The 26,380-nt window shown below is 39.8% G+C and overlaps 1 protein-coding gene across 22 annotated transcripts in view; it reads left to right on the top strand.

Moving 5' to 3' along the window:
- DLG2 (discs large MAGUK scaffold protein 2) overlaps positions 1-26,380 on the top strand; it is a 2,253,656-nt gene that overhangs the window by 1,837,304 nt on the left and 389,972 nt on the right. For all 22 annotated transcript variants that reach the window (XM_051821188.3, XM_089332011.1, XM_051821160.3 and 19 more), the window contains one exon: positions 8,204-8,360. In XM_051821188.3, coding sequence (XP_051677148.1) covers positions 8,204-8,360 — 157 coding nt within the window. The remainder of the gene's footprint in view (positions 1-8,203; positions 8,361-26,380) is intronic.

Raw genomic sequence — 26,380 nt, 5'->3', positions numbered from 1 at the left:
TGAGGCATGTGACAACCTGCTGTGAGGGACTATAGTTGGCAACTTTGTATGGCAGGAGTGTGGACTGCAAAGGACACAGTGAAGTTGAGTATTGGAGAGGCAGGTGATGATCAAATGATAGGAAGATTTCAATGTCATCTTTGCAAGTTCAGACTTTGCTGAGGGCATACGGATCTCTGGAAACTGAACAACACAATGGCATGGTCAAATATGTATTGTACAAAGAAGACTAGAAACATTTTTATGCCTCATAGCCTCTCATCATGGCTGTTTTGGGACTTGACTGAAGTGACTTCACAGACCCAAGCCCACTAATGGTGTGAGAAAGCCTTCAGTTTTAAGTATTCATTTTCCTTTTTGAATTCTGACCCTTCTTAAGGTAAATTACAAAAGGAGGGAAAGATATCCCATAACTTCCTCCTCCCCTCTCCTGAAAACATCCCGGCTTGCTTCCAGCATCCTCTGAGACTCCAACTAAACAGGATGCTGCTGTTGCTGACCTGACACAGCTGGGAGCAGGTCAGACTGTTGTTTCTCCAACTGTTTAGTATCCAAAGATTTCATAATTGTAAAAGCTTTTTAAATCACATTAAGAGCAAAATAAAATATTATAAATTAAAATAGTATATTTCATCTGTGTGATGACAGTAAAAGTATAAAATCATTCTAATCTGATCAGCCCTTACTGTTGGATACTTTATCTCATTGCTCACATGTTTCTGTCATGGAACTTGTATAATTCCAGAGTTTTGACATCTGTTTAGTTTACAAGTGGCTCCTGCCACCATAGGCTCTTTAATCTTTGTATTCATGGCATCTAATACAATGGAGGTACTCTACAGATGTGTTTATTTAAAGGTTGAATGGATGAATAAAATATATTTTATATATAGATAACTTGAAAAATACTGATGTTACAAATAACCAGATTCCATCTTCTTTAGTTTCAAAATTAAAATCTAATATGAAAGCTAAAATTAGCAGACAGTGAGCACCAACTGTGTACCAGGTATCAGAGACAAAAGGAAATGGCATGGTCCCTACCTTCAAGTTTATTGTCATAGCTGAAGAGGGAGACAAATAAACCAATCCAATATAAAAAGTGGAGCAGGAAGTAAAAGGATAGGAAGAGGGAGAGGGAAAAAGAGAGGGAGTGTGTGTGTGTGAGAGAGAAAGAGAGAGAGAAGGAGAGAGAGAGAGAATATCTTCCATCTACTGATTCACTCCCTACTAGGTCAGGTGAAGCTGGGAACTTAAAATTCCATCCAAGTCTCCCCCACAGGTAGCAGGGGCCTAAGTACTTGGGCCTTCCTCTGCTGTTTTCCCTCCATGAATTAGCAGAGAGCTGGATTGGAAGCAGAGTAGATGGGATTCACCAGCAATCCCATATTGGATGTGAGCATTGAAGGCAGTGGCATAACCCATTGCACCACAACACCAGCTCCAAGAGTGGTTTGAAACATTTAAGCAGGGATGTGCATTTTTGTAGGGAAGATGTATTTGGAATATTGAGATTAGAATCAAGGAAGGTTCATATTAGAAAACTATACTTAGAGTCAAAGCCTGAATTGGAGGAGGTAGATGGGTAGATACTATGACATCCAGAGAAAAAACAGTACAAGGCAGCACAGGGTGAAATATTGAACCATGTGGCTCAAGTGGTAGGAGCTAAGGGCTGTTAAAGTGAGTCCACAAGTGTGAATAATTCTGGAAGCAATATTCTATAATATTGTTGAAATTCCTTTTTAAAATTCAGGTCCTTATCTAGATCTTATATGTTTTAATAAAGCTTTTAAAAAACTTCCATTCTTTAACTTCTCTCTCCATCTACACACAAAACATTTAACTCATAGTTAAGACAATAGATTTGAAATTTACTGTGTGAATGTATACAAGTTGATATATCTAAGCCTCAGTAAAATAAGATTTTCAATCCTACACAGGATTTTGATCCTCTAACAGGAAAAATATATACAAAAATGCCTTCAAATCTATACTTCAACTAAAAGGATTATTAGTATAAAAAGCTTATATTAGAAAAATAAATCATTTAAATTATTTTAGGACTTTTATTTGCATACTATTTTATAGACTTATTTCTTTGTAATTTCTCCTCATTATTAAAATAAATAGCATGATTCACTATTATATAAAATTCTATTTTTAAAAAGGCATTCAGATCTCATGAGTTGCAAAAATTCCAAATTGTTTGGAAGATTTGTTCAGATAGCTTGAAATAAATGGAGTCCAGGTAAAATAAATAAAATAGGCTGTCACTTAAATATTACATGTTTTGCATCCTTGTAGACCAGAAGCAGTATGTCAAAGGGTGAGGGGTGGCTAACAAAATGCCCCCAGATAGATGAAATAAGTAATGAGAAATGATGTTTTATAGTGACCTTCAAAGCTGCATTCTTGTTGCATATTAAAAATTACTTTCATAGGACTCATGTCCTCTCATTTTTGTTAAATTAAAATACAAGATCATCTCCATAAGGCTTTCATTTTTCCATTTTTGATAGAAGCATGAATATAAAAAACAGTTCTCTTTCCTCTTACCTTTGCCAGAAGGGCAAATGTGGTGCAACAGCTTGCTGTTGTCTCAGAAAGAAGAGGAAGAGGCAAACTGGAGCTGGAATTCCCTTTATAAAGACAGTTACTATAATCAGTTGTTGTTATGTAACAAGACTGAGAGCCAGTGTTGATAGAATGTCTTATTTTTTCATGTGAAGCCATAAATCCATATTCTAGGAAAGTTTTCTTAATTTAAGCATAAGCGACTAATGGGAACATTTGTAAATACTTCGGATCAGATTCAGCCTTTAGTTTACTAGTTTGCAATCTCTGGAATATGTCATGTTCTAGGATGAGATTTTGAGTCAGAAAACTTGTGTCCTGATCCTGCCTTTGCTACTTACTAAACTCAGTTAAAAACATGGACAAGCAGTCTTGTTTCACTAGTCTAAAAGCTTTTCACATAATTTCTTCTTCATCAGGTTGTTTATTTTTCTCTGTATTTTGTTATTAACTTTTCAGATTTATGGAACATTTTAGAGTTTTATAATGAGCATCTGTATACTTATTTACTGCCTAGATTGCACTATTAGATTTTCCTATACTTGCAGCATATCTTTGCATATCATCATAATCCATTTCTCACTTTTAGAATCTGTTTTAAAGTAGTTACAGACATCACTATACATTCTTCACTGGGTTGTTTTGAGAAATAAATGCAGTGGTGCATATAAAGTAACAAGCAGAGTATATGGCACATAGACAAATGATAGCCCTAATAGCACCCTTTCCTCTATCTATGTTGATTGTATATAGCTTGAATATTGTTGGAAGCACTAAGAATGTGTGTGACTACATGAGTGGAAGAAGATTTCTGTAATAATTTTCTTATCCAAAATTTTGTTGGCCACCATCTTCAAAATGGATGCAGAACCCAAACCTCTGGTTCCAGATAAAATAGAGTATTCCTATTGCTCTCTAATCCTATCTCCTATTTAAACAAATACTTTAAACATAATAAAACAAACATGTAGGAAGACTACAAAAGTTAGACTGAAGATGACAGATTAGCTAGTAAATAAATGGCTCTGTTGAATTCCCTGGACTCTCTTTTTTTCTTGAGAGATCTAAAGCTTAGAACTTCCCAGGTGCATGTATGTGCACTATTCTGTCACCCCTGTGATTTCTGTTGGGCTGTGCTCCACTTCTTGTTCTACTAGAAGCAGCCAAAAGAGGCACTTGTGAAAAGGACCAACATCTACTTCTTCCACTGAGCTGGTGTCAGTAGGCAGAATGGAAGCTAAACTTCCACTCTCATCTGGCAGCAAGTAAGTCAGACCACAGTGGTGTGTCCTGCTCCTAATTTATACTCCACTTTCCAAAGGGGAGCTGATCTTCCACTCCTGCACAGTAGCCATGAGGTTAAGGAGAAGAAGACAGTATTACTATTTAGCAAACTACTCCATCTGTCATGATAGTATCAACAGGGACCCAGTAGAGACTTGAACTTCTACTCCAAAGGCCAGCAGTCAGTATAAGATATTTCAAGTCAGGCTAGTCAAAACCCCATTTTCTCTTCCCCTATTGGTGTCAATGGTCCAAAGGGGAGCTAAACTTCTACTCTGTCTCAGGGGCAATGAGACAGAATGAGTGGAAATTTCACTTCCTCACTTTCCTGGTGGCACAGAGCTAAGTGGAGAGTCGAACCCTTTTGCTCACCCAGCTGCAATTAGATGATGTTCTCTGCTTTCCTTGTATCACCAGGTTCAAGTGGGAAGCTAAATATCCATCTCACCTGGATCTACATGCTGTTCTCAAACAGAATGATTACCTGCAAAGCAAAAGTAAGGTTGCCTAGGATCCAGCATCTCACAACATAATACCCAAATTTTTCAAGAAGCAATAGAATATTGGTTGTCATGTCAAGAACCAAGAAAATGTTAATTTGAATAAGAAAAAAAAACAATTAATAGGTGCCAATGCTGAGATGACATAAATATTTGAATTTTCTTACAAGGATGTTAAAGCAGCCATTATGTTTTCAAGGGCAAATGTAAACACATTGAAACAATGATAGGAGAGGAGAGAAAGGGAGAAGGGGGGAAGGAAGGAAGGAAGGAAGGGAGGGAGGGAGGGAGGGAGGGAGGGAGGAAGGAAGGAAGGAAGGAAGGAAGGAAGGAAGGAAGGAAGGAAGGAAGGAAGAACTCAGCAAAGAAATGGAAAATATAATGAAGAACCAATGGAAATATTAAAGCTGAAAAATGCAATAAGTGAAATCAAAATAACTCAGTGAATAGGCTCAGTATGACAGAATAGTCAGTGGATCTAAAGACAGAAACAAACATTTCCCAGTCTGAACAGAGAAACAAAATAGGCTAGAAATGTATTCACTGCTCACTACTTTCCTGTAATATCATCCTGGTTCAAGTCACTATTGTGACTTGTATATAGAAATAATTGCCCAACTGGTCTCACTTCTTCAACCTCTGCTTCTAGAGTATATTTTATACCAAAGGTAATCATTTAAAAATATAAATCAGATCAAGTCATTCTCAGAGTCTCCCCATTTCTGTCAGAGTCAATGTTTTTAAAATAGTCTACATGGCTCTAAAGGATTTACCCCTATTGCCTCTCTGATTGCTGTAGGCAATTCATAAGATGCCCACTTGACATCTCCTCCTGGTGCTATTACCATAGTTATCTTACAAAAGAATTTTCCAACTGTAATTAAGGCTACTAATCAGTTGATCTTAAAATATGGAGATTATCTAGGCAGATGCAGCCAAATCACATAAATCCTTGAAAATCAGAGTTAAATTTAACTAGTTACAGAAGAGGAAATTGGATACATTCTAAATGTAAAAATAATTCAGTGTGCCATTGTTGCCTTGATGATTGGGAAGCACGTGGTAAGGAATGTGAGTGACTTTGGAAGCTGAGAGAGGCTTTCAACTGATGGTCAGCAAGAAAATGGGTCCCTCAGTACTTGTTAATGGCTGATATTATGTGTCAACTTGACTGAACCATGGGGCACCAGATGTTTGGTTAAATATTATTCTGGTTGAATCTATGAAGGTGATTCTGAATGAAAATGACATTTGATTGAATAGATTGAATAAAGAAAATTCCTGTCTCCAATGTACGGGGTTTGGAGGGGTGGAGCAGGACCCACCCAAATCCACTGAAGGCCTGAATAGAACAAAAAAGTTATTCTTTATTAGAAGAATTTTCCTATTCTTCCTGTATTCAAGCTGGTACAAAAATCTGACTTTTGATCCAGACTCAGCATAGGACTATACCATTGGCTCTCCTAGGTCTCCAGTTTGCCATTGCAGATCCTAGAACTTACCAGATTCCATAATTACATGAGACAATTTATACAACACACGTACATGCACAGAGAGAGGGACAGAGGGGCAGAGAGAGAGATGAATGAGGGTACTTCAAAAAGTATTATTTTAGTTCAAGAAGATTTTGGAATTTATACATAGGGACAAGTATCATGGCACAGCTGGTTAAGCTGTTGCTTGGGGTTCCTACATCCCAAATTGTAGTACTAATTCAAGTCCTGGTTACTCCATGCTTCCAATCTAGTTTCCTGCTATTATACCTGGGAAGCAGCAGGATGATGGCAAAGTACTTGGGTTCCTGCCACCCACTTAGGATACTCAGATGGAGTTCCTGACTTCCGACTTTGACCTTGCCTAACTGTGTGCTATTGCAGATATTAAGGGAATGAACCTGTGGATGTAATGTATCTCTTTTTATCTCTCCCTCTCTCTGTCATTCTGCCTTTTAAGTAAAATTTTCTTTTTTTAAAGAAAGTCTGTACACAATTTTTTATAATTGGCATTTTCTGTGAAATTTTGAGACCATGTGTATGTGTGTATGAGTGTGTGTAATTAGCAGACACTTATAAGGAATTGGCATATGAATATAGGTACACATGTATGCCTATTATATACACACATAAATATTTGCAAAAGGACTTCAAAAGTCATCAAAAATGCATATTATGAAAAAGTGCATGCATTTCAAAGTTTTTTTTTTGCACTAGAATAAATTTATCTTTTAATTCCATTTTTGAAGTACCTTCCATATGTAGACAGACACATGAGGGTATCCCTACCACCACCTATCCCTCTTATACTATTCTGCTTTTTCTTTGTTCCACAATTCTTATTGCCCTATAGCATACATATAATGATATTTTTATTGCACCTATCTTAGTGAGCTACCTTCATTAAAATGTAATCCCACACAGGCAGGTTATTTGTTTAGTTTGCAAACATTCTAAGCACTTGAAGGAGTTCCAGGCACAGTAGTGTGTATTACAATGTATTTGCAAAAGAAAATGAATTAGCTCTATGTCAATTTAACTCTAACTTAATGCATCACCGTGTAACATATCACATTCCAAGCTATGATGTGCATTTCACACTTTAGCTCATGGTAAAGCTAAGTGTAGATATAATCTGCTGCTTTGTACATTAAAATTAGATAGTGAATAACAAACTCTTTGTGGAGTAATTTAATATAAAAATGTATTAGGTGGCTCTTTTCCATTCTTTCATCATTAAAAGCAGGAAAACAGAAGAGAAACTTCAGTGATTTGGAATGAAACGCTTGGGAGAGAAATACAAAAGACATCCTGGTCAAACCTAAGGCTTGCAGAACCCGTTTTTGAAACTAATGATATCAAAAATTGAAATAGTGCCCCTGAAAACCCCTCATAATTCTGTAATTCCCCAACTTTCTGGCTGCTGCCCAAACTGTGAACTGTTCGCTGAGTATTTGATATCTTAGCTTTCTGTTGATGATTCCCAAATCTGAATTCATGGTCCTCACTGAGGACACAGATTCCCATCCTTTATCTTCAGTTTGTTCAGAGCAGATTTACATGTATATCCCAGCATTACCTGAAACTGAGCATGTCAACATCATTCTTAGCTCCTCATGACCCTGCTTTTCATTTCCCTTTCCTTTTGTCAATAGCGTTGATGTTTTCTTCTTCTGCAATGCCTGAGTCAGTCTCTGACTCAGTCTCTGGGTGCACTGCTTCTTCTTCCAAATACCCTCTTTCAAGTTGTCCTTTCTCTTAGGTATCACATTTGGGCAGGCTCTCAGTTCCTCTCACCTGGGTTACTGGAATAATATCATAAATAATTTTTCTAATCTGTCATAACTGCACCTCCCTCTCTACCCACTCTACATGTAATCACTTGTTCATCTTCCCAAAGTGGTGTTAACATGCTTAATGCCTCAGAATCTACCAATGATTCTTCTTTGCCTGCAGAGAAAATTAACAATCTAACAACAAATCCACAGGTTGACATATAAGATCTTTCATGATTTAGCTCATTCAATCTAGACTCTTGTCTCTACAAATTTATGCCTCCTTTTGGATATATCTATCCTACTGTGTACTACAGTGGTGGTTAGTGCAAGAATGGATGTCAGCAAAATGTTTTGGGATTAAGAAATTATTTTGCACATTTTGGTTACTGTGAAGAATTAAGACAACTGCCCCTAACCATAGCTTCTTTCTTGATGTGCAAATGCATCTTGCCTTGTGGAGCCATTTTCATAGGTAGTGAATTGCTTGCATCATATATCCCAATAAAAGTAAAGGCAACAGAAATCTTGAGTGGATCACCTTGTAAACTGTGTTCTCCTTTTGCTTCTACAGAGAGCCCCGGAAGGTGGTCCTGCACAAAGGTTCCACTGGCCTGGGCTTCAACATTGTGGGTGGGGAAGATGGAGAAGGTATTTTTGTATCTTTCATCCTGGCTGGTGGACCAGCAGACCTGAGTGGGGAGCTTCAGAGAGGAGATCAGATTCTTTCGGTGAGTAATTATCTTTAATTTTCATTCTCTCCATTTGTGATACCATCTGTGAAAAAGTCACATTCAATTATGACACCAGAAGCACCTTAATTACAAAGGAAAAATGGATGAGAACGTATGGCTTCATGTTCTTGAAGCAATATATGTGTTCTGCTGCTTAATGCTTAAAGGTGAAAGGGCTCATGTTGGAGCCGGTGCTGTGGCTCAGTGGGCTAAGCCTCCGCCTGCAGTGCTGGCATCCCATATGGGTGCCAGTTCATGTCCTGGCTGCTCCTCTCCTGATTCAGCTCTCTACTATGGACTGGGAAAGCAGAAGATGGCCCAAGTGCTTGGGCCCCTGCACCCATGTGGGAGACCTGGAAAAGGCTCCTGAATCCTTGCTTCAGATAGCTCAACACCAGCCATTGCAACCATCTAGGGAGTGAAGTAGTGAATGGAAGACCTTTCTCTCTGTCTGTCTCTCTAACTCTACCTCTCAAATAAATTAATTAAGTCTTAAAAAAATAAAAACTGAATGGTAAGCTTAACCAAATTTTTTTAAAAGATGCTAGTTTTTTGTTTTAGATTTCTTGATATGTATTTGCAGCCAATAGAACATTGAAAACCATGCCTTTTAAAAATTATATATTACTTATTTTATGAAAATACAGATTTGTCCCCAAAACTCATGATCATACTCCAAATATTATAGTTCTTTTATAATGCATGGTACATATAACTGTGTAAAAAGATAGATAAAATAATGCTATACACAGCTTCATGATGATAAAAGAGTGGCAGCAGCACAGTTGCCTAAGCTCAAGAATTACTAACAACGATATGTAAAGTGCTCATTGTTTAGTAAGAATTTTTAAAAACAATGCTGAAGACCACTTTATTGACATATGATTGACATAGAGAAAGCTGTACATATTTAATTTATAAAACTGGTGAGTTTGGCATTAAGTATAAATCTGTGAAACTATCACCCCAGTATTTGATCTATACAAACCAATTAGCTACAAGAGGTTTTTTTTTCTGTTATCCTTTATTATTCTGTATATGTATGATAGGAACACTTATATAAGACCTTTCTTCTTAGTAAATTTTTGGATATGCCATATAGTGTTTTTAACCATGGGCACTATACTATACTATTCAGCACTCATCACACCTACCCTCTGTCCGCCTCTTTACCTCCTCCCTTTATGTTTTTCTTTTCTTGCTCTATTTCCTTTTCTTTATTCAAATATTTATTGACTGTTTCTTTCCACTACACATTTTCTCTCTCTCCCTCCCTCCCTCCCCCCATTACCTCTGCCTTACACCCACCCTCTAAAGCATACAGTGTGAAATGTCTTGCAGTCAGTCTGCATGGACGGCAGGCTCTGCCCACTCATCTTGCAGAGCTCTGGAAGGATGTTAAACATGGGAAAAACAGGGTGAGGTCCATGCCAGGAATTTGGTCTGTCATCCTAGAGCTGAGAAACATCTCTTCAAAGTCTTCTTTCATCTATGGTTTGAGGAAAAATTGAATTAAAAGTATAAGTTTATGTTGTTGAAAAATAATTTTGAAATTTACCTATAATTTTTCATAGTATGCATTTTCCATGTATTATGGAAAAATGTAACAAAAAAATTGGGGGTACCAAAATAAATTCACACTTTTAAATGTATTTCCCTACAAACTGTTGGAGATAGTCTTATGTGTCTCTATGTCCGTCTTTGTCTTGTATGTAGGAAGCACCTCAAAGTAGCTCTATCATATGTGATTTTGTATCCTTCACATTTAGAATCATGCCTGGCACATACCAGAGGACTCTGTTTTCTCTGAACTTTACTACGTTAATGTTAGCATTCGAAATGCCTGAACAGAAATCTTCATAGTTTCCATGGTTGAATCTTGCCTATACGGATTTTGGATTATGTACGCCACCTAGTGTTCATGCATTATCAATACATGTTGCATAGCAATCTGAAGATGGACGGTACCCAGGCTTCATTGTAGACATTGATCCCAGACCTCCCCCTTCTCCCCTCCGCGACTCCAGCACTAAAGTCATTACGATGCTGAAAGATAAAGAAATCATCACCTTAGGCCACATCCCATACACATATTGTGAGTTATCTTTTCTCTCTAATTTCTCCTTTATGTATTCTATTTCTCAGGGACTTGTGGAAAGAAATCCAATAATTGAACTATCTTCTTGAGGGATTTGTGGAGGAGAATTTAGGGCATTCAGCATGCAATCACATTAACTAGTGCAGAAGCCTCCTCAGGCATTCTTCCTGCAGAGAGAAAGACAGAAATGCTTCTGTTGTAATTTGTTTCAATGCTCTGTTATAAAAAAAAAAAAAAAAAAAAAAAAAAAAAAAAAAAGGTGGAACAGAGGCTGTAGAAGTCATATATTCCTTGAAAGAGATTGTATTTCCTGTATCTCCAAGCAATTTTGGTTTATTCGTGCCTCAGGAGTATGAAAACGATTACCCCAGATGACATGCTTACCCCAAAGCTCACTCTTGATAGACTTTAAGTATTTAACTATGTTCTGAAATACATAATTGGGAATACATGTTGCCAGAAGTGAAATGCCGCAGCTATCAAGGAGAAGTCATTGTGTTTTCAAATTAGAATTTAAATTGTGTTGTTGACTTATAAAAGGTAAAAACGAGACACAACTCTTGGGTATTTCAGTAATTCTCAGGTTACGTTGCTATCTTGAGCCCTGTAGAAGGAAAAGACATTCTTGAGCCCTTACTGTCAAGTTTTTCAAATGGAATATGAGCATTATATACACTATTTGCCATCTTGGTGTACTGGTAAGTTCACCTTCGTATCATTATCTCAAATAACAACTCTCAATCCTTTTTGATGTTAAGTCCGAGGTACACTCCCTGCCTCAAACAGCAAAAGATGTTCCAAATTATTTCTTGGATTCCCATAAAGCCCATATCTTTTTTTTTATTTTTTTTAACTTTTATTTAATGAATATAAATTTCCAAAGTACGAATTATGGATTACAATGGCTTCCCCCCCATACCGTCCCTCCCACCCACAACCCTCCCCTTTCCCACTCCCTCTCCCCTTCCATTCACATCAAGATTCATTTTCGATTATCTCAATATACAGAAGATCAGCTTAGTATACATTAAGTAAGGATTTCAACAGTTTGCTCTCACACAGAAACATAAAGTGAAAAATAATAGATGATTTTTTTTAAATGATGATGAAATCAGATCAGACCTATTGTCATGTTTAATCCCAGTGAGAGTCAAGTTGGGAGTTGATAATTTCTTTTTTTTTTTTTTTTTTTTACAGAGGATCAGTTTAGTATGCATTAAGTAAAGATTTCAACAGTTTGCACCCCCATAGAAACACAAAGTAAAATATATTGTTTGAGTACTCGTTATAGCATTAAATCTCAATGCACAGCACATTAAGGACAGAGATCCTACATGAGGAGTAAGTGCACAGTGACTCCTGTTGTTGACTTTACCAATTGACACTCCTGTCTATGGCATCAGTAATCTCCCTATGCTCCAGTCGTGAGTTTCCAAGGCTATGGAAGCCCTCTGAGTTCTCTGATTCTTATCTTGTTTAGACAAGGTCATAGTCAAAGTGGAGGTTCTCTCCTCCCTTCAGAGAAAGGTACCTCCTTCTTTGAAGACCTGTTCTTTCCACTGGGATCTCACTCACAGAGATCTTTTGCCAGAGTGTCTTGGTAAAGCCCATATCTTCCAGCCACTGTTCCACATCTGCTATGTCCTTTCTCTCCAGCTGTGCTCCCAGTCCCCGTCCCATACTTTTCAATGCTGAGGGCTGCTGCCTGTGAGTCTGTCTGTCATTGTTTCTGGGACCAGCATTCCTTGAGATACTAAAGAGGACCTGATACTTGTGCAGAGGTAGGGTCAAGGGCCATTTCCATAGCTCTGTGCTACTTGTTCCCCAACATACTACAGCTGCAACCAGAAATCTCTCAACTAATAGCACCCCTTCAACTTTCATCCTCAAAGCGTGCAGTCTCCCAAACCCCTCAAAACCCACACACACCCCTCATGAGAAAGTATGTTTCTGCTCTAGTCAGCCATAACCAGGAGAGCATTATCCTCTGACCTTAGCTCTACCAGCTGTGTCCTCCTCCCCCTGAAGAAGGACAGCAAGACTCGGAGTCCAACCCTAGCTCAAGCAACGCATTGTATCTTTGCTAACTCAGATTATTCAACATATGCATCCAGATTAATGGCGATTTCAATTTCTTCCAAGAAAATGGGGAGATCTGTCCTGGTTATACAGCTTTGTAACTCAAGGGCCCATTTTATAACTTTTCTCAAAGAAACAGTATTTGCAGAAAGGAACACTAGGCATTTTTAGCTTGAAAGATGTTAGCAACATGTCCCTTCTGTGAGTTCCCACGCAGCCCCCTGGTCTTTTCATCAAAGTTTCAGAAACAGAAAGGTCCTATATCATTTAGGGTAAACAACTTTACAATAAAATCTAGTCAGAAGCAGTTAATGATGTTATTTGAAAGGTAAAGATTTCCTGCCCTAATTCAGACCAGTTAGAATCAGATTTCTGATTGAGAAACCATGTAGAAACTACCTCACAAAGCCGTAGTGCTTGCTCTAGGCATCTTGGCTCACTGCTGAAGCTACTGTCTCTAGACCAACTGATTCATCAGTCTCTGCCTTTTGCTTTTCTTAATTGTGGAACCTACTACCAGATTTGCCTTTCTACCTGGCTCAGACCCCATGGCCCTTCTGATCACAGAAGCGCCTCAGATAGAAACAGGTGTGTACAGTGAGAGGCACCAGGGAGAAAACTCTTCCCCAGCCTTGGTCCCAGAGCCCCTTCATCCTGGATGACTCCTGCCTTATGCCAGAGGTAGGGATTCAGCATGACCTGGATATACCCTAAGAATCTTTTTATTCTTGTTTATGGCCCAGAGCATACAAGCATCCTTCATCTCAAACTTCCAGCCATAAGAAAGAGTAAGCTTTTTAAAAATGCATATCTGGGTATGCCCTTTCTGTAAAACATTTCAATAGTTGTTTGTTATTCTTTAAATTAAAAAAAATGTATTTGTTTATTCAAAAGGCAGAGAGAGGCCGGCGCCGCAGCTCAATAGGCTAATCCTCCGCCTTGCGGCGCCAGCACACCGGGTTCTAGTCCCAGTCGGGGCGCCGGATTCTGTCCCGGTTGCCCCTCTTCCAGGACAGCTCTCTGCTGTGGCCAGGGAGTGCAGTGGAGTATGGCCCAAGTGCTTGGGCCCTGCACCCCCTGGGAGACCAGGAGAAGCACCTGGATCCTGGCTTCAGATCAGTGCAGTGCGCCGGCTGGCCACGGCGGCCATTGGAGAGTGAACCAATGGCAAAAGGAAGACCTTTCTCTCTGTCTCTCTCTCTCACTGTCCACTCTGCCTGTCAAAAAAAAAAAAAAAAAAAAAAAAAGCAAAAGGCAGAGAGAGAGAGAGAGAGAGAGAGAGATCTTCCTTCCACTGGTTCACTCTCCAAAAGGCCGCAATGGCCAGAATTATGCCTATCTGGTGCCAGGAGCTTCTTCCAGGTCTCTCACTTAGGTTCAGGGGCCCAGGTACTTGGGTCATCTTCCAGTGCTTCCCCGGCACATTATGAGGGAGCTGGATCAGAAGTGGAGCAGCCAAAACTTGAACGGGTGCCCATATGGAATGTCAGTGTCACAAGAGGCAGCCTTACCCACTGTATCACAATGCCAGTCCCTGTCTGTTATTCTTAAGTAACATGACTGCCAAGATTTTGCAAATGCTGACCCCTATATGCTTGAATGGCATCATCTTCACTACCAGCTCTACTTTCACTTATACTTAGCCATCCTGGCTTTTTCTTTGCCTTCCGTCAAGGATGCTATTCCAAATATCTGGCATCTTGGCACCAGTTCATGAAAGGCCACAGTGCCAAAGCTGCAGGATTGTGGGGAAGTGGGCTCTTCTAGGCCGGCAAATCTGCAGCGTACTTGGGAGAAGTCTGGATAGCAAGTATTTACTGACAAACCCTGTAGAAGTGTTTTGCTGTTGTAACCAGAAGAATAGCCACGTTGTAGAGTAGGAACTGAGCAGCAGTCCTGCCCCTGTGTGCTGAGTACCTCCTGCCACTGGCCCATGCATGTCTTGAATTTCCCCTAAAAGTGACTTGAGGCAAACAATTGCCTTTTATGCCCCACAACTGACCAGAGAATTCTTGGGTTGCTCTGTGCTTTGCTTAGGAAGCATCCGCATTGTCTGACAGAATCTGACTGTATAATACATGTGAAATTTTAAAAACTGAATAAACTCTATGGGCACAGTAGGAAATTGTAGGAAACTAAAATTAGTAGGAAACTAAAATTAACATTGCTACTTCCTGACTATATTCTTTTAGTCCTACTTATCCAATGTGTCGTTAACACGCTATATATTACAATGTGGAAAGGGATAGTGTAAAAACCTCAACTTTGAAATGGCCTTCAAAAGTCTAAAATTCAGTTCAGTAATACCAGTGCCAACTTTTCTCAAAGTAATATTCCTACCACTGTGTTCTGTACAACACCAAATCTGTGAAATGAAAAAAAAAAGAAAAAGCCTGGGGCTGGTGTTGTGGTGTAGTGGATTAAGCTGTAACCTGCAACATAGGCATACCACGTGGGCACCAGTTCAGGTCCTGGCTGCTCCACTTCTAATCCAGCTCCCTGCTAATATATCTGGAAAGCAGCAGATGGCCCAGGTGCTTGGGCCCCTGAACCTATGTGGAAGACCTGGAAGAAGCTCCTGGCCTCTGACTTCGGCCCAGCTTAGCCTAGGCCATTGTGACCATTTGGAGAATGGACCAGCAGGTGGAAGGGATCTCTTTCTCTTTCTCTCTCTCTCTCTCATTCTGCCTTTATAATAAATAAATAAATCTTTTTTAAAAAGAAAGAAAAGACTAATGATTCAATTAAAGGATCTGAAAAGTCCTGCAAAAAATTTTTTTCCCAGCATTTTTTTTTATTTTTTCAACTTTTATTTAATAAATATAAATTTCCAAAGTACAACTTTTGAATTATAGTGGCTTTCCCCCCCATAACCTCCCTCCCTTCAACCCACAACCATCCCCTACTCCCTCTCCCATCCCATTCTTCATCACGATTCATTTTCAATTATCTTTATATACAGAAGATCAACTTAGTATATACTAAATAAAGATTTCAACAGACTGCACCCACACAGACACACAAAGTATAGAGTACTGTTTGAGTAGTAGTTTTAGCGTTAATTCACATAGTACAACACATTAAGGACAGAGATCCTACATGGAGAGTAGGTGCACAGTGTCTCCTGTTGTTGATTTAACAATTGACACTCTTATTTATGATGTCAGTAATACCCGAGGCTCTTGTCACGAGCTGCCAAAGCTATGGAAGCCTCTTGAGTTCACAAACTCCGACCTTATTTAGTCAAGGCCATAGTCAAAGTGGAAGTTCTCTCCTCCTTTCAGAGAAAAGTACCTCCTTCTTTGATGACCCCTTCTTTCTACTGGGATCTCACTCACAGAGATCTTTCATTTCTTTAATGTTAGGAAAGTATTTCCTGACTGTATTTAGCCCCATACTTGGATTTTTTTCTCCCTGGAATATGAGTTAATATCAGCTATTTCAAATATCTCTTGGAAATTTTGCTGCAGTCTGTAGGAAAGATCATGCATCCGTTTTAAGAGAGGTAACATTTTTACCTTAAAACCTTGTCTGCAGACCTCAAGAGCAACCACCAAGTGCAAGAACCCAAGAGGCTCTGGGGATACAAGACAAAAAATATTCTGTCTTGCAAGAACATATGCTTATAACATTAAAAAGTTACTTCCAATATAGTATGGAAATGTTAATCCATAAGGCCCAGGGTCTACACAGGCATAAAGGAAAGGCTATCCTCAGCCCAGCCTGGGAATATGGGAAGCCTTCTGGAAGAGAAGCCTCCCCAAAACAAGGAATTCCTAGAAGAAGCAGAAACAGTAAAAAAGAAAAGAAAATAGGGATAAAATACCCACTGTTTATTGAATATCTGCTTAGCAACAAGATTTGGCTGGATACTGCACTATGATTTTATGGAATTTTACGAACAACCTAGTTGTGTTTAAAGCTCAGATAAATTAAGTAATTTGTCCAAGATCACACCATCAGCAATAACTGCAGTATTTTTACCATTATTGCTTCTGATGCTGAAGTTATTCTCTTTCTGCAGTCAACCTTCAGAAAGAACACCGAGTTCAGCTAATTGTTTATGTCTGAGGCTGTCCACACTCAACACCCAGCTAGTAAGAAATAAATTTTAAAAAGTGCATAAAATGGTAGAACATTTTCAAAGAGACATATGAACTCTCCTAGGAAGCCATTACACATCCAGACTGTGAGACTGAGGCAGTTTAGAAACAACACTGAGGTCTTGTAAAGCTTCCCTTGAGGACAGGACTATGTCTTGCTCACCTCTGAATCCCTGCTGATTTACTTAGAACCCAGCTCCTGAGCAAATGTTTAATGAATGAATGAATTACACACCCTTTTTCATGTCTCTGAGACAGCTGGGAATCCTAGGGCCCCTTTCCATTATAATCATCTGGACTCCTAGCCCATAGGCTCCTTCCATCCTAAAGATCCAGAGTATTGTCTTTAAACTGATCCTTTTCTAATTGACTAACAGGAAATCTCATAGATCAGAAAAAGTTTAAATAAATGCTCAATTGCATACCAAATACTAATACTCGATGCTTAAAATCTGCTTATAATATATTCTTCCAAAAGGATATTTTGATGGTTAAGATTTCCTATATAAGCTTCACAGAGTAGAGTAGTCTATGATCCTATGCTTTCTCTGTGTAAACATTAAAAATGTGCTATGATAGCTGACTGCAGATAAAGAGGAAATTTTGTGAAGAGAATCTCCACTTTTAAGGAAGGAGTGATCATCCATTGGAAGTGGACTCACTTTTAGTTTCAATTTGATTTTGCCTCTGAATAATCCACTTTGTTAGTTAAACCCTAACAACCCCTTCATTTGTGTCACCATTAATATGCACAAAGTCCTTTACTATGTATAATATCTCATTTGCTCCTCATAGAATTCTTTACAGTAGATAGGAAAACCATCACTTTGCCATTTTATTCAAGAAGAATTTAAGGAATCCAGTGATTTTCTAAATTGGGGCCAATTAGATTCCAGGAGTGGCTTCCTTCTGTCACGACTGTCTCCTTTCTGCTCTAGGAGTGTGCCTATAGGTGCTTGGATGGTGAATTCATCTGCTGGGGTTCTTGACTCCAGACAACAGACATCTGCTCTGATTAATTACTAATTAATTAATTACATCAACTCTGATTAATGGAAAATGAATGTATTGGAGGAAATAACAGATAGCTCATAGAATCTTCAGGAAGGCTTGGAAACTGGAGTCAAAGGGAATAAATCCTGCTAAAAATATACCCTCTCAGGGATGTTGTTCCAGTGGTCATCATTACTGGCCACTTGCAGACAGGCCACGCTGAACCTTATACCTTGGTGAGGGGAGCTAAAGTCCCAGTTGGAACAGGTACTTCACCCTCTCTTGCTCTAGGTTCCCTCTCCTGCTTCTCTAGTGAGAGATAAGTCTTCCTTCTTCTCTTAGATTACCTCAAAATAAGGATATCTGGACACTGTACACCCTAATGATAAATGATCATTGTTTTGCCTGATAAAGCCTATGAGTGGTATTATTTTAGATCTAGGATCTTAAGAATCATAATTGGTTCTTAAACAATTGAAATTATTTCTGGAGAGGAACCTCTCTGGTGGGCGGGGCCCAGGCCAAATAGAATGAAAGGAAAAGAACTGATAACACAAAAGATAAGAGATTTATTGTGTGCTACCTACCAGGTAAGAACTTCACATAATTTGACAACTATTATCCTGCAAGCCAAAATTCTGAAACTCTGGTGGTGAAATACCTTGGTAAAGATCACACAGTTAGCAAGAGGTTTTGACTACAGGTGTGCTGAACGTTAAAGTCAGTAGGTTTTCTTTTTAATCTTTCACACATACTTCATAGATTTTACCAACTCTGATGGTGCTACTCCTCTGCTTAAAACCTTCCCACAAGTTCCCACTGGGCTTTCATTCAAGTTCCCTCTTTGAATGACAGTGAGTACAGATATCTCCTTCGAGATTTGCTATCTAGTAGAATGGCATAAGATGCTCACCAAAATGTACACTTTGTTTTCTATGTTCATGAAAATGATTCTGAATGGAGGGAGAAACTGGTGATTTATTTAACAACTCACTTAAATGTATGCATATTAAGTGGGAAACACTTTGCCTACATGACTGCAATTCTTAATTTATTCATTAACTCCTATTGATACATTTTATTTATTGCTATATTCCCAGAACCTTGAACATAGTCTGGTACTTCATATGCATTTAATAATAAAGACATGATTGTCAAATACCATGCTAGGATCTCTAGGGAATATAGAAGTCAACCAAGCATTCATCCTTCCTTCATGGACTGATAGCCTAGTGGACAGCTAAGACAAGAACATGGTTATAATGCACTGCAAATGTGTTAAAAAGGAATAACCACTTTTAGTCATCTCACTGTTATTTCATTACTTAGAACTAGTAGCAAGCTTCTTGGTTCCATGAATTAGCTTTCCCTCCTCCTCCTCTTCCACCTCCTCCTTCTTTATCATCATGACCACCACTCATCATCATTCATGTCACCATCGGAAATGACCATTCTCAGTGACTGACAGTAAGTGAGCAGTCTAAGGCAGGAATCTGCCCAAGCATGAGCTGATTCTCTCTTTCTACCACCTCAGATTCCCAAGAGAAACATTAATTCCTGCTCTGCTTCTTAATTTCAATTCATTTTTTTAAGCAATTGCAGGACTGGAAGTAGCAAAAAACATGGGTCAAGAGATGTGAACTTCCCAGCTAACAGGTAGGTCAGGGGAACCCATCTGGCTCATGAAGGGTGATGGAGAAGAAGGGGACATGCAGAATGGACATAGGCTTCATCTGAGACCTAATTAAGATCATAACATTCTTTAGGAATAAAGGATTAGATAAGAGTCTTTGCCTTTCAGGGTCTTTAATCAAATGAGAGATCAGATTGTGCAAGATAAAGACAAATCCTTAAATGAGACCATATTAGGGGCATAAGGAAGTTGGACTGCATAAAGGAGAAATTCAGAGACACTTAGACTGGAGAAGGGAAGAAGACTAAGCAGATTCTATGAGCTGCAAGTGAAAAAATCGTTTACCTGCAGAAAATCCGATCTCATGTTTTTTCCATGGAAATTCCTATTGGAGGGGGTGGTCTCGTGCTCTGAAACGAATGTTGGTAAACTGACCACAAGTCAAAATAAGTAGAAGCTAAGAATGGCTAATTCCAAAGTTCCTGATATTGTAGATGCTTAGCAAATGTTTTTTAATTAAATTATGAAAGCATATAAGGAAGGACATACTAAGGATTGTGTTTGAAGCCATTTCCTGATAATTATTCATAAAAGCAGATTTAATTATTAAAGTCAAATTGCAGGTGGGGAAGTGAGGATAGGAAGTGAGGACAGGCAGGCGAGGCATCTGAGGTGATCAATGGATGAACTATTTATTATTATTAAGTGCCTCAAGACTTCAGAGGAGAGAAAAATTCATTTAAGATGGAAGAAGCCAAGTTAAAAGGCCAGGAAGGACACCTTACTGGGACTCAGACACAGGGAGAGAGAGCCTCTCCCCTCTTCCCAATCCTCGTGCCTCAGTAACATCCTGTGTTCTCCTTTGGTCTTTGTTTTCATGAACATTTTCTTCGATAGATTGTGGGTTCCTTGCGGATAATAATTGTGTCTTCATCATTGCTGCCAGGGTCTAACCCAGTGCCAAGCACACAGAGGTATCAGTAAGTGATGGATAAATGAGTGAAGGAAAGAACTTGAAGAAGCCTTCCCTAAGGGGAAGGAGCAGCCTTTACAAGTTCTGTTCCTAAATATTTTCTGAAATTTTAAAAACAATATTTATTCATTTATTTGAAAGGCAGAATAACAGAAAGAGGAAGAGACAGAGAGCGAGTGAGATCTTTTACCTTGTTCACCCCCAAGTGGCCACAACAGCCAGGGCAAGGCTGGGCTGAAGCCAGGAGCTTAGAATTCAACCTAGATCTCTCTCACACATGGTTATCAGAGGCCCAAGCACTTGGACCATCTTCCTCTGCTTTCTCAGATGCATTAGCATGCAGCTGGATTGGGAGTGGAACTGCCAAGACCCAAACTGGTGCTCATATGGGATGTCAGCATCGCAGGCAGCAGCTTCCCCAACTGTGCCACAATGCCAGACCTTGGGTATTTTTTTTTTTTAAAGTGGTCTGTGCTATCTATAATCCAACCTATTGCTTCAGTTTTTCATTGAAAGTGTTGTTTGAAAGGCACAAAATGACTACAGGAGAATGACTGAAATGTGCATCACTGGGTAGTATCCCAGAGGTAACATTTTTTTTTTGCTTGTTCTCTACCGTTTGCAGTATTTCTGAATGTCAGGACCCACTCACACATTGGGGAACCGGTACAAAAGAAAACACCCCCTTCATCAATTCTCAGGATCATGTTATTGTCTACTCCTGGGTAAATCACCTCCAGGGATTATTTTCATGGGAAACATCCACTCTCTTGTCCTGAGAGCCCTAAAAGATGATCAGATCACTCCTGGGACAGGCATCAGGGCCTGGATTTCCCAGCCAGAACCACAGTTACCTTGTTACCTACAAAATGCTTAATTGTCTTCAACCTAGTAGTATTTCATGATAGCAGGGGTGATAATCCATTGCTTCTGGATTGTGATTTCTGATGTACAGAGTAATTTTGTTTTTATTCTCAAGGCAACCCTGAGGTAAGGAGGAGCTGTACCAGTATTGTAGTATAAAGCTTTTGTGAAGAAAACAAGCACCAGGGAGGTTATACAGTGTGTGAAAATGATAAGATTAAGTGGAAAACTGGACACTTGGATTCTCTTTTCTTATTCATTTTTCCAGTTATTTTTTCTATCTATGTCTCCTGAACATCAAGCTCATAGCCGCTGGGGTTATTTCCTAAACATCCACAAGATGGCAGTAAAATACTTTGCACAGATCTACATATCAGTGGTGTGTGACAGGTTTATGTTTGTGGATTTTATTTCATTGATCACATATTAAAACTGGGTATAATCATACTGGTAGATTTTTAAAATTCAATGTACTGGAAGGGAATTAAAATCTGAAAGCAGACTCTGTGGCTTTTTTGGTGAAAATCTCACTTTGGAAGTAGCAAAACACTAGGAATCAACCAAGAGCTCTAAGAACCAAGAATACCTTAAAAAAAAAAAATCAAAATAATAAATGTTGCTCCTCTGAACATGAGACTGATCTGTGATTTTCCTGATTGAAGGAGAGAAAGATAGAGGTCAGTGGAGAACCAAAAGTTAATCGTCCAGGTCATTTTACTTCTTGTTATGTCTCTACGTTCAAAATTTAGCTGAAGGACTCCTAATTGACCAAAGATGCTGTGGAAAAAAATTACAGAAACATTTATTCCCTATACCTCTTAGGGTGTTTTTAATTTTTTTTCATTTATTTATTTATTTGAAAGTCAGAGTTACACAGAGAGAGAAGGAGAGGCAGAGAAAGAGAGAGGTCATCCATCTGCTGGTTCACCCACCAATTGGTTGCAACAGTTGGAGCCAGGAGCTTCTTCCAGGTCTCCCACATGGGTGCAGGGGCCCAAGGACTTGGGTCATCTTCTACTGCTTTCCCAGGCCATAGCAGAGAGCTGGATTGGAAGTGGAGCAGCCAGGAGGCAAACCGGTGCCCAAATGTGATGCCTGCACTGCAGGTGGCGGCTTTACCTGCAACGCCACGGAGCCAGCCTCTCAAAGTGGCTTTTTTTTAATAATTATTATATTTATTTGAAAGGCAGAGTGATAGAGGGAGCGAGAAAGAGAAAGAAAAAGAGAACCTTTTATCCACTGGTTTACTCCCCAAATGGCCACAACAGCCTAGCTGGGCCAGGCCAAAGCCAGGCTGCTTTCCCATGCACCATTAACATGAGCTGAATCAGAAAGGATGCAGCCTGAACTCCAACCAGCGCTCCCACATTTCAATCTGCAGCTTAACCCACTGTGCTACAACACTGGCCCCTCTCTCAGGTTTTGTGCCTAGCATAAACTGCACTCGACTATACCTAATGTTCCCATTTTTCTACTCACAGATTTATGATAGAATTCAAGAGAGCAGAAACTAAATTTTTTTTCATTCATTTGTTTGGTCTGCCTTCACATTGAGCAAGTGTTGCATTTATATAATAGTGGGAATCATCATCATCGTCATCATCCACACATGGCTAAGAGTCAGTTGCTCCCAGAATTGAGAACTTCACAGAAAAGCACACTCTTTTCCCTAACAAGCATAAATTTAACCAAGTGTTCTTGCACACTTCTTTCTTATACAGCAGGTGATGCCTAAAATTTGAAAACATGGCAGTGGGTTTACATCAAACAAGTAAAAAGTTTACACTGAGCATCAGATCGCTCTGATTTTTGAAGTCCTTTGGGCACTCCCCCATGCTGCCTAGATGTCTCTTTCTCCTTTTTTCTAATTTGTCTAATCTCCTATTACCAAAAACGTTAGTCATTTCTTCTTTTCAAGACTTATTTATTTATTTGAGAGGCAGGGTTACAGACAGAGAGCAGGAGAGACAGAGAGGTCTTCCATGCACTGATTCACTCCACAAATGGCCTCAATGGTGGGAGCTGGACCCATCCCAAGCCAGGATCCAGGATCCAGGAGCTTCTTCCAGGTCTCCCACATAGGAACAGGGACCCATGCACTTGGGCCACCTCCCACTGCTTTCCCTGGCTATTAACAGAGAGCTGGATGGGAAGAGGAGCAGCCAGGACAGAAACCGGTGCTCATATGGGATGCCAGAGCTGCAAGTGGAGGCTTAACCTACTGTGCCACAGCACTGACTCCCCAACATTGGTCATTTCTTATGAATAAAAGAGTGAAGCTCTCATTTTTTCTTGATTGTAACAGATCCTCTTTTCACCTTGAGTGGCTCATCATGTATTTTTTCCATGTGAAAATTTCCAATAAAACTTTAAAAATATTTTTTATTTGTTTGGAAGGGACAGCATCTCCCATCAGCTGTTTTACTTTTGAAATGCCTGTCCTGGCTAGGGCTGGGCCAGGTTAAAGCCAGGAGCCCGGAACTCAATTTGGATCTCCAACGTGGGTAGCAAGGACCCAAGTACTTAAGCCATCACCCACCGCCTGCAGGGGTGTGCCTTAGCAGGGTACTAGCTCAGAAGTGGAAGTGGCACTTGATTCCAGGCACTTAGGCTTCGAATATGGGCATTCCAAACATCTTAACCACTTAGCCAAATGCCCAAACCAACACAAACTGTTGGCATAATGTACCGTCTATTCCTTTAATAACATTTATTTAAACCTCTTGTTGAGAAATAAGATATTCCACTCCGTTCATTTATTTATTCATTTATCCACCCATCCCTGTTTACAGCAACTTGATAGAGGCTTTCAAGGCTCACGTCATTTGCTCTATGGAAAGTAATGATGACTAAGCCATGTGTCATATCCTCAAGATGCTTAGACCCTTAGGAGGAATAGATCCACACAGAATTACACCTTCAGAAGATACAGAGAGGCCAAAAGAGTTCAATAAATGATACAAAACCACACCCAGCAGTTTGAGGGGTTCATGCTCTTCTTAGTAATGGGAAGACACTCCCAGATCCCCTCTGTAAGATTATCTATCTCTTCATCGGGCTACAAAGGAAGAACACACAGTATAACACACAGATGACAAAAAGGGGTGCTCAAGAATTACAAAAGTGTAAGCCAACAAGACATGAGATACAGGACGTTCCCACAATGAGGAACTTAAGCACAATGCTAGATAGGAAAAGCAAACAGTTTCTAGGTGCAGCCACTCAATTATTCAGCACAGTCAGGGCCTACTCTTAACCCTCTTTCATATCCATAGGCTGAAAGGACGTGGCTCTTTAAGCCCCTTCTAGCTCCACAATTCTAGGAATGCATGGGTTTGGGAGAACTTTGGGTGGTAAAAAGGGTGTGCTGAACATTTTTTGAATCATTAATTTAACATTAAACCATCTTATTTATCACTAAGCATACTTGAATGTGAGTTATGTGTAAACTAACTGAATATTTCCATTTACATAATAAAAGAATAAAACAGAAATTAAAAGCAAAAGGCATCGGGGTATGGAGGGCCAGAGCTGTGACACAGCGGGTTAAAGCCCTGGCCTGCAGCGCCGGCATCCCATATGGGCGCTGGTTCGAGACCCGGCTGCTCCACTTCCGATCCAGCTCTCTGCTATGACCTGGGAAGGCAGTGGAAGATGGCCCAAGTCCCTGGGTACCTGCCCTTATGTGGGAGACCCAGAAGAAGCTCCTGGCTGCTGGCTTTGGATTGGCACAGCTCTGGCCATTGCGGACATCTGGGGAGTGAACAAACGGGTGGAAGTCCTCTCTCTGTCTCTACCTCTCTCTGTAACACTGTCTTTTAAATAAATAAAATAAATCTTCAAAAAAAGAAAAAAGCAGGCCGGCCCCGCGGCTCACTAGGCTAATCCTCCACCTTGCGGCGCTGGCACACCGGGTTCTAGTCCCGGTCAGGGCACCAGATTCTGTCCTGGTTGCCCCTCTTCCAGGACAGCTCTCTGCTGTGGCCAGGGAGTGCAGTGGAGGATGGCCAAAGTGCTTGGGCCCTGCACCCCATGGGAGACCAGAAAAAGCACCTGGCTCCTGCCATTGGATCAGCGCAGTGCACCAGCCACAGCGCGCCGGCCATGGCGGCCATTGGAGGGTGAACCAACGGCAAAGGAAGACCTTTCTCTCTGTCTCTCTCTCTCACTGTCCACTCTGCCTGACCAAAAAAAAAAAAAAAAAAAAAAAGCAAAGGCATCCATCTATGCTCTTTTACAGTCCATTTGTTATTATTTGATCATGAGAACAAAATCTAAATTCCTCAACATCACTTTCCCTTACATTTCCAATCTCATCTCTAAAAAATCCTTCTTTTCTTCATCATCTAAACATAGCTCAAACTCCTTCAAACTTTCTTCTCGCCCACCTCCTTCTCCTGAGTAATGGTCTCTTCTGTTCACATTTCAGATTTGAGATTGTTGTGTTTTCTAAGTGCCTTCTCTCACATTCCCTCCCACCCTCCCCACACATGCACAGACAAATTCCAGATTAGGTCTCCCTCTAATATAGTCACACACCCAGCACTCTCTGCCAATCACACTTACCCTACTCATTTGTAAAGACATAGTCCTCAGTTTTCCTCACTTGACTGTGAGCCTATTTGCCTGACACATAATAAATTGACTGTAAAAATATAATGAATGAATAAAGCTATGTTATTATTTTTAAGTCACTAGATTCTGATTGTAGACTTGTGGCCAGAAATGAATGAGCCTTGTACATCCATACTGCACAGGTCCTGAAATTAGCTACTGTCCTTATAGGTTGACTCTTTAGGGGTTAGCAGCTGACAGGAATGTATGTAACCTAGCAATATTTGGAGAAGATTCATAAGACTATGTACCATTTCAAAAACAGAAATTTTAAAAAGCTGTTGTGTCTTCCGCAGAGCAACCACTAGAGGGCAATGAATGCAAATTTTGAAATCCTTTAGGGAGAAAAAATTATAAAAAAATATTTTGGATTAAAATTTACATAGGTAATATTATGATTGGGGTAGTTATGGGACCTGTGGGGTGTAGTTTCTGTGATTATAGGTTTAACAGTTATAATTTTCTTCCTAGTATGATTTTTTTTCTTTTTTTAAATTAATTTATTGACAGGTAGAATTACAGACAGTGAGAGAGAGACAGAAAGGTCTTCCTTCTGTTGGTTCACTCCCCAAATGGCCGCCACAGCTGGCACTGCGCCGATCCGAAGCCAGGAGCCAGGTGCTTCCTCCTGGTCTCCCACATGGGTGCAGGGGCCCAAGC

This window comes from Oryctolagus cuniculus, chromosome 1 (genome assembly GCF_051225735.1).
Source record: "Oryctolagus cuniculus isolate XC-2025 breed Fujian yellow rabbit chromosome 1, ASM5122573v1, whole genome shotgun sequence".
In the NCBI taxonomy this organism is placed as follows: Eukaryota; Metazoa; Chordata; class Mammalia; order Lagomorpha; family Leporidae; genus Oryctolagus; species Oryctolagus cuniculus.
The sequence above is the reverse complement of the archived record's forward strand: the minus strand, read 5'-3'. Positions and strand labels throughout refer to the sequence as shown.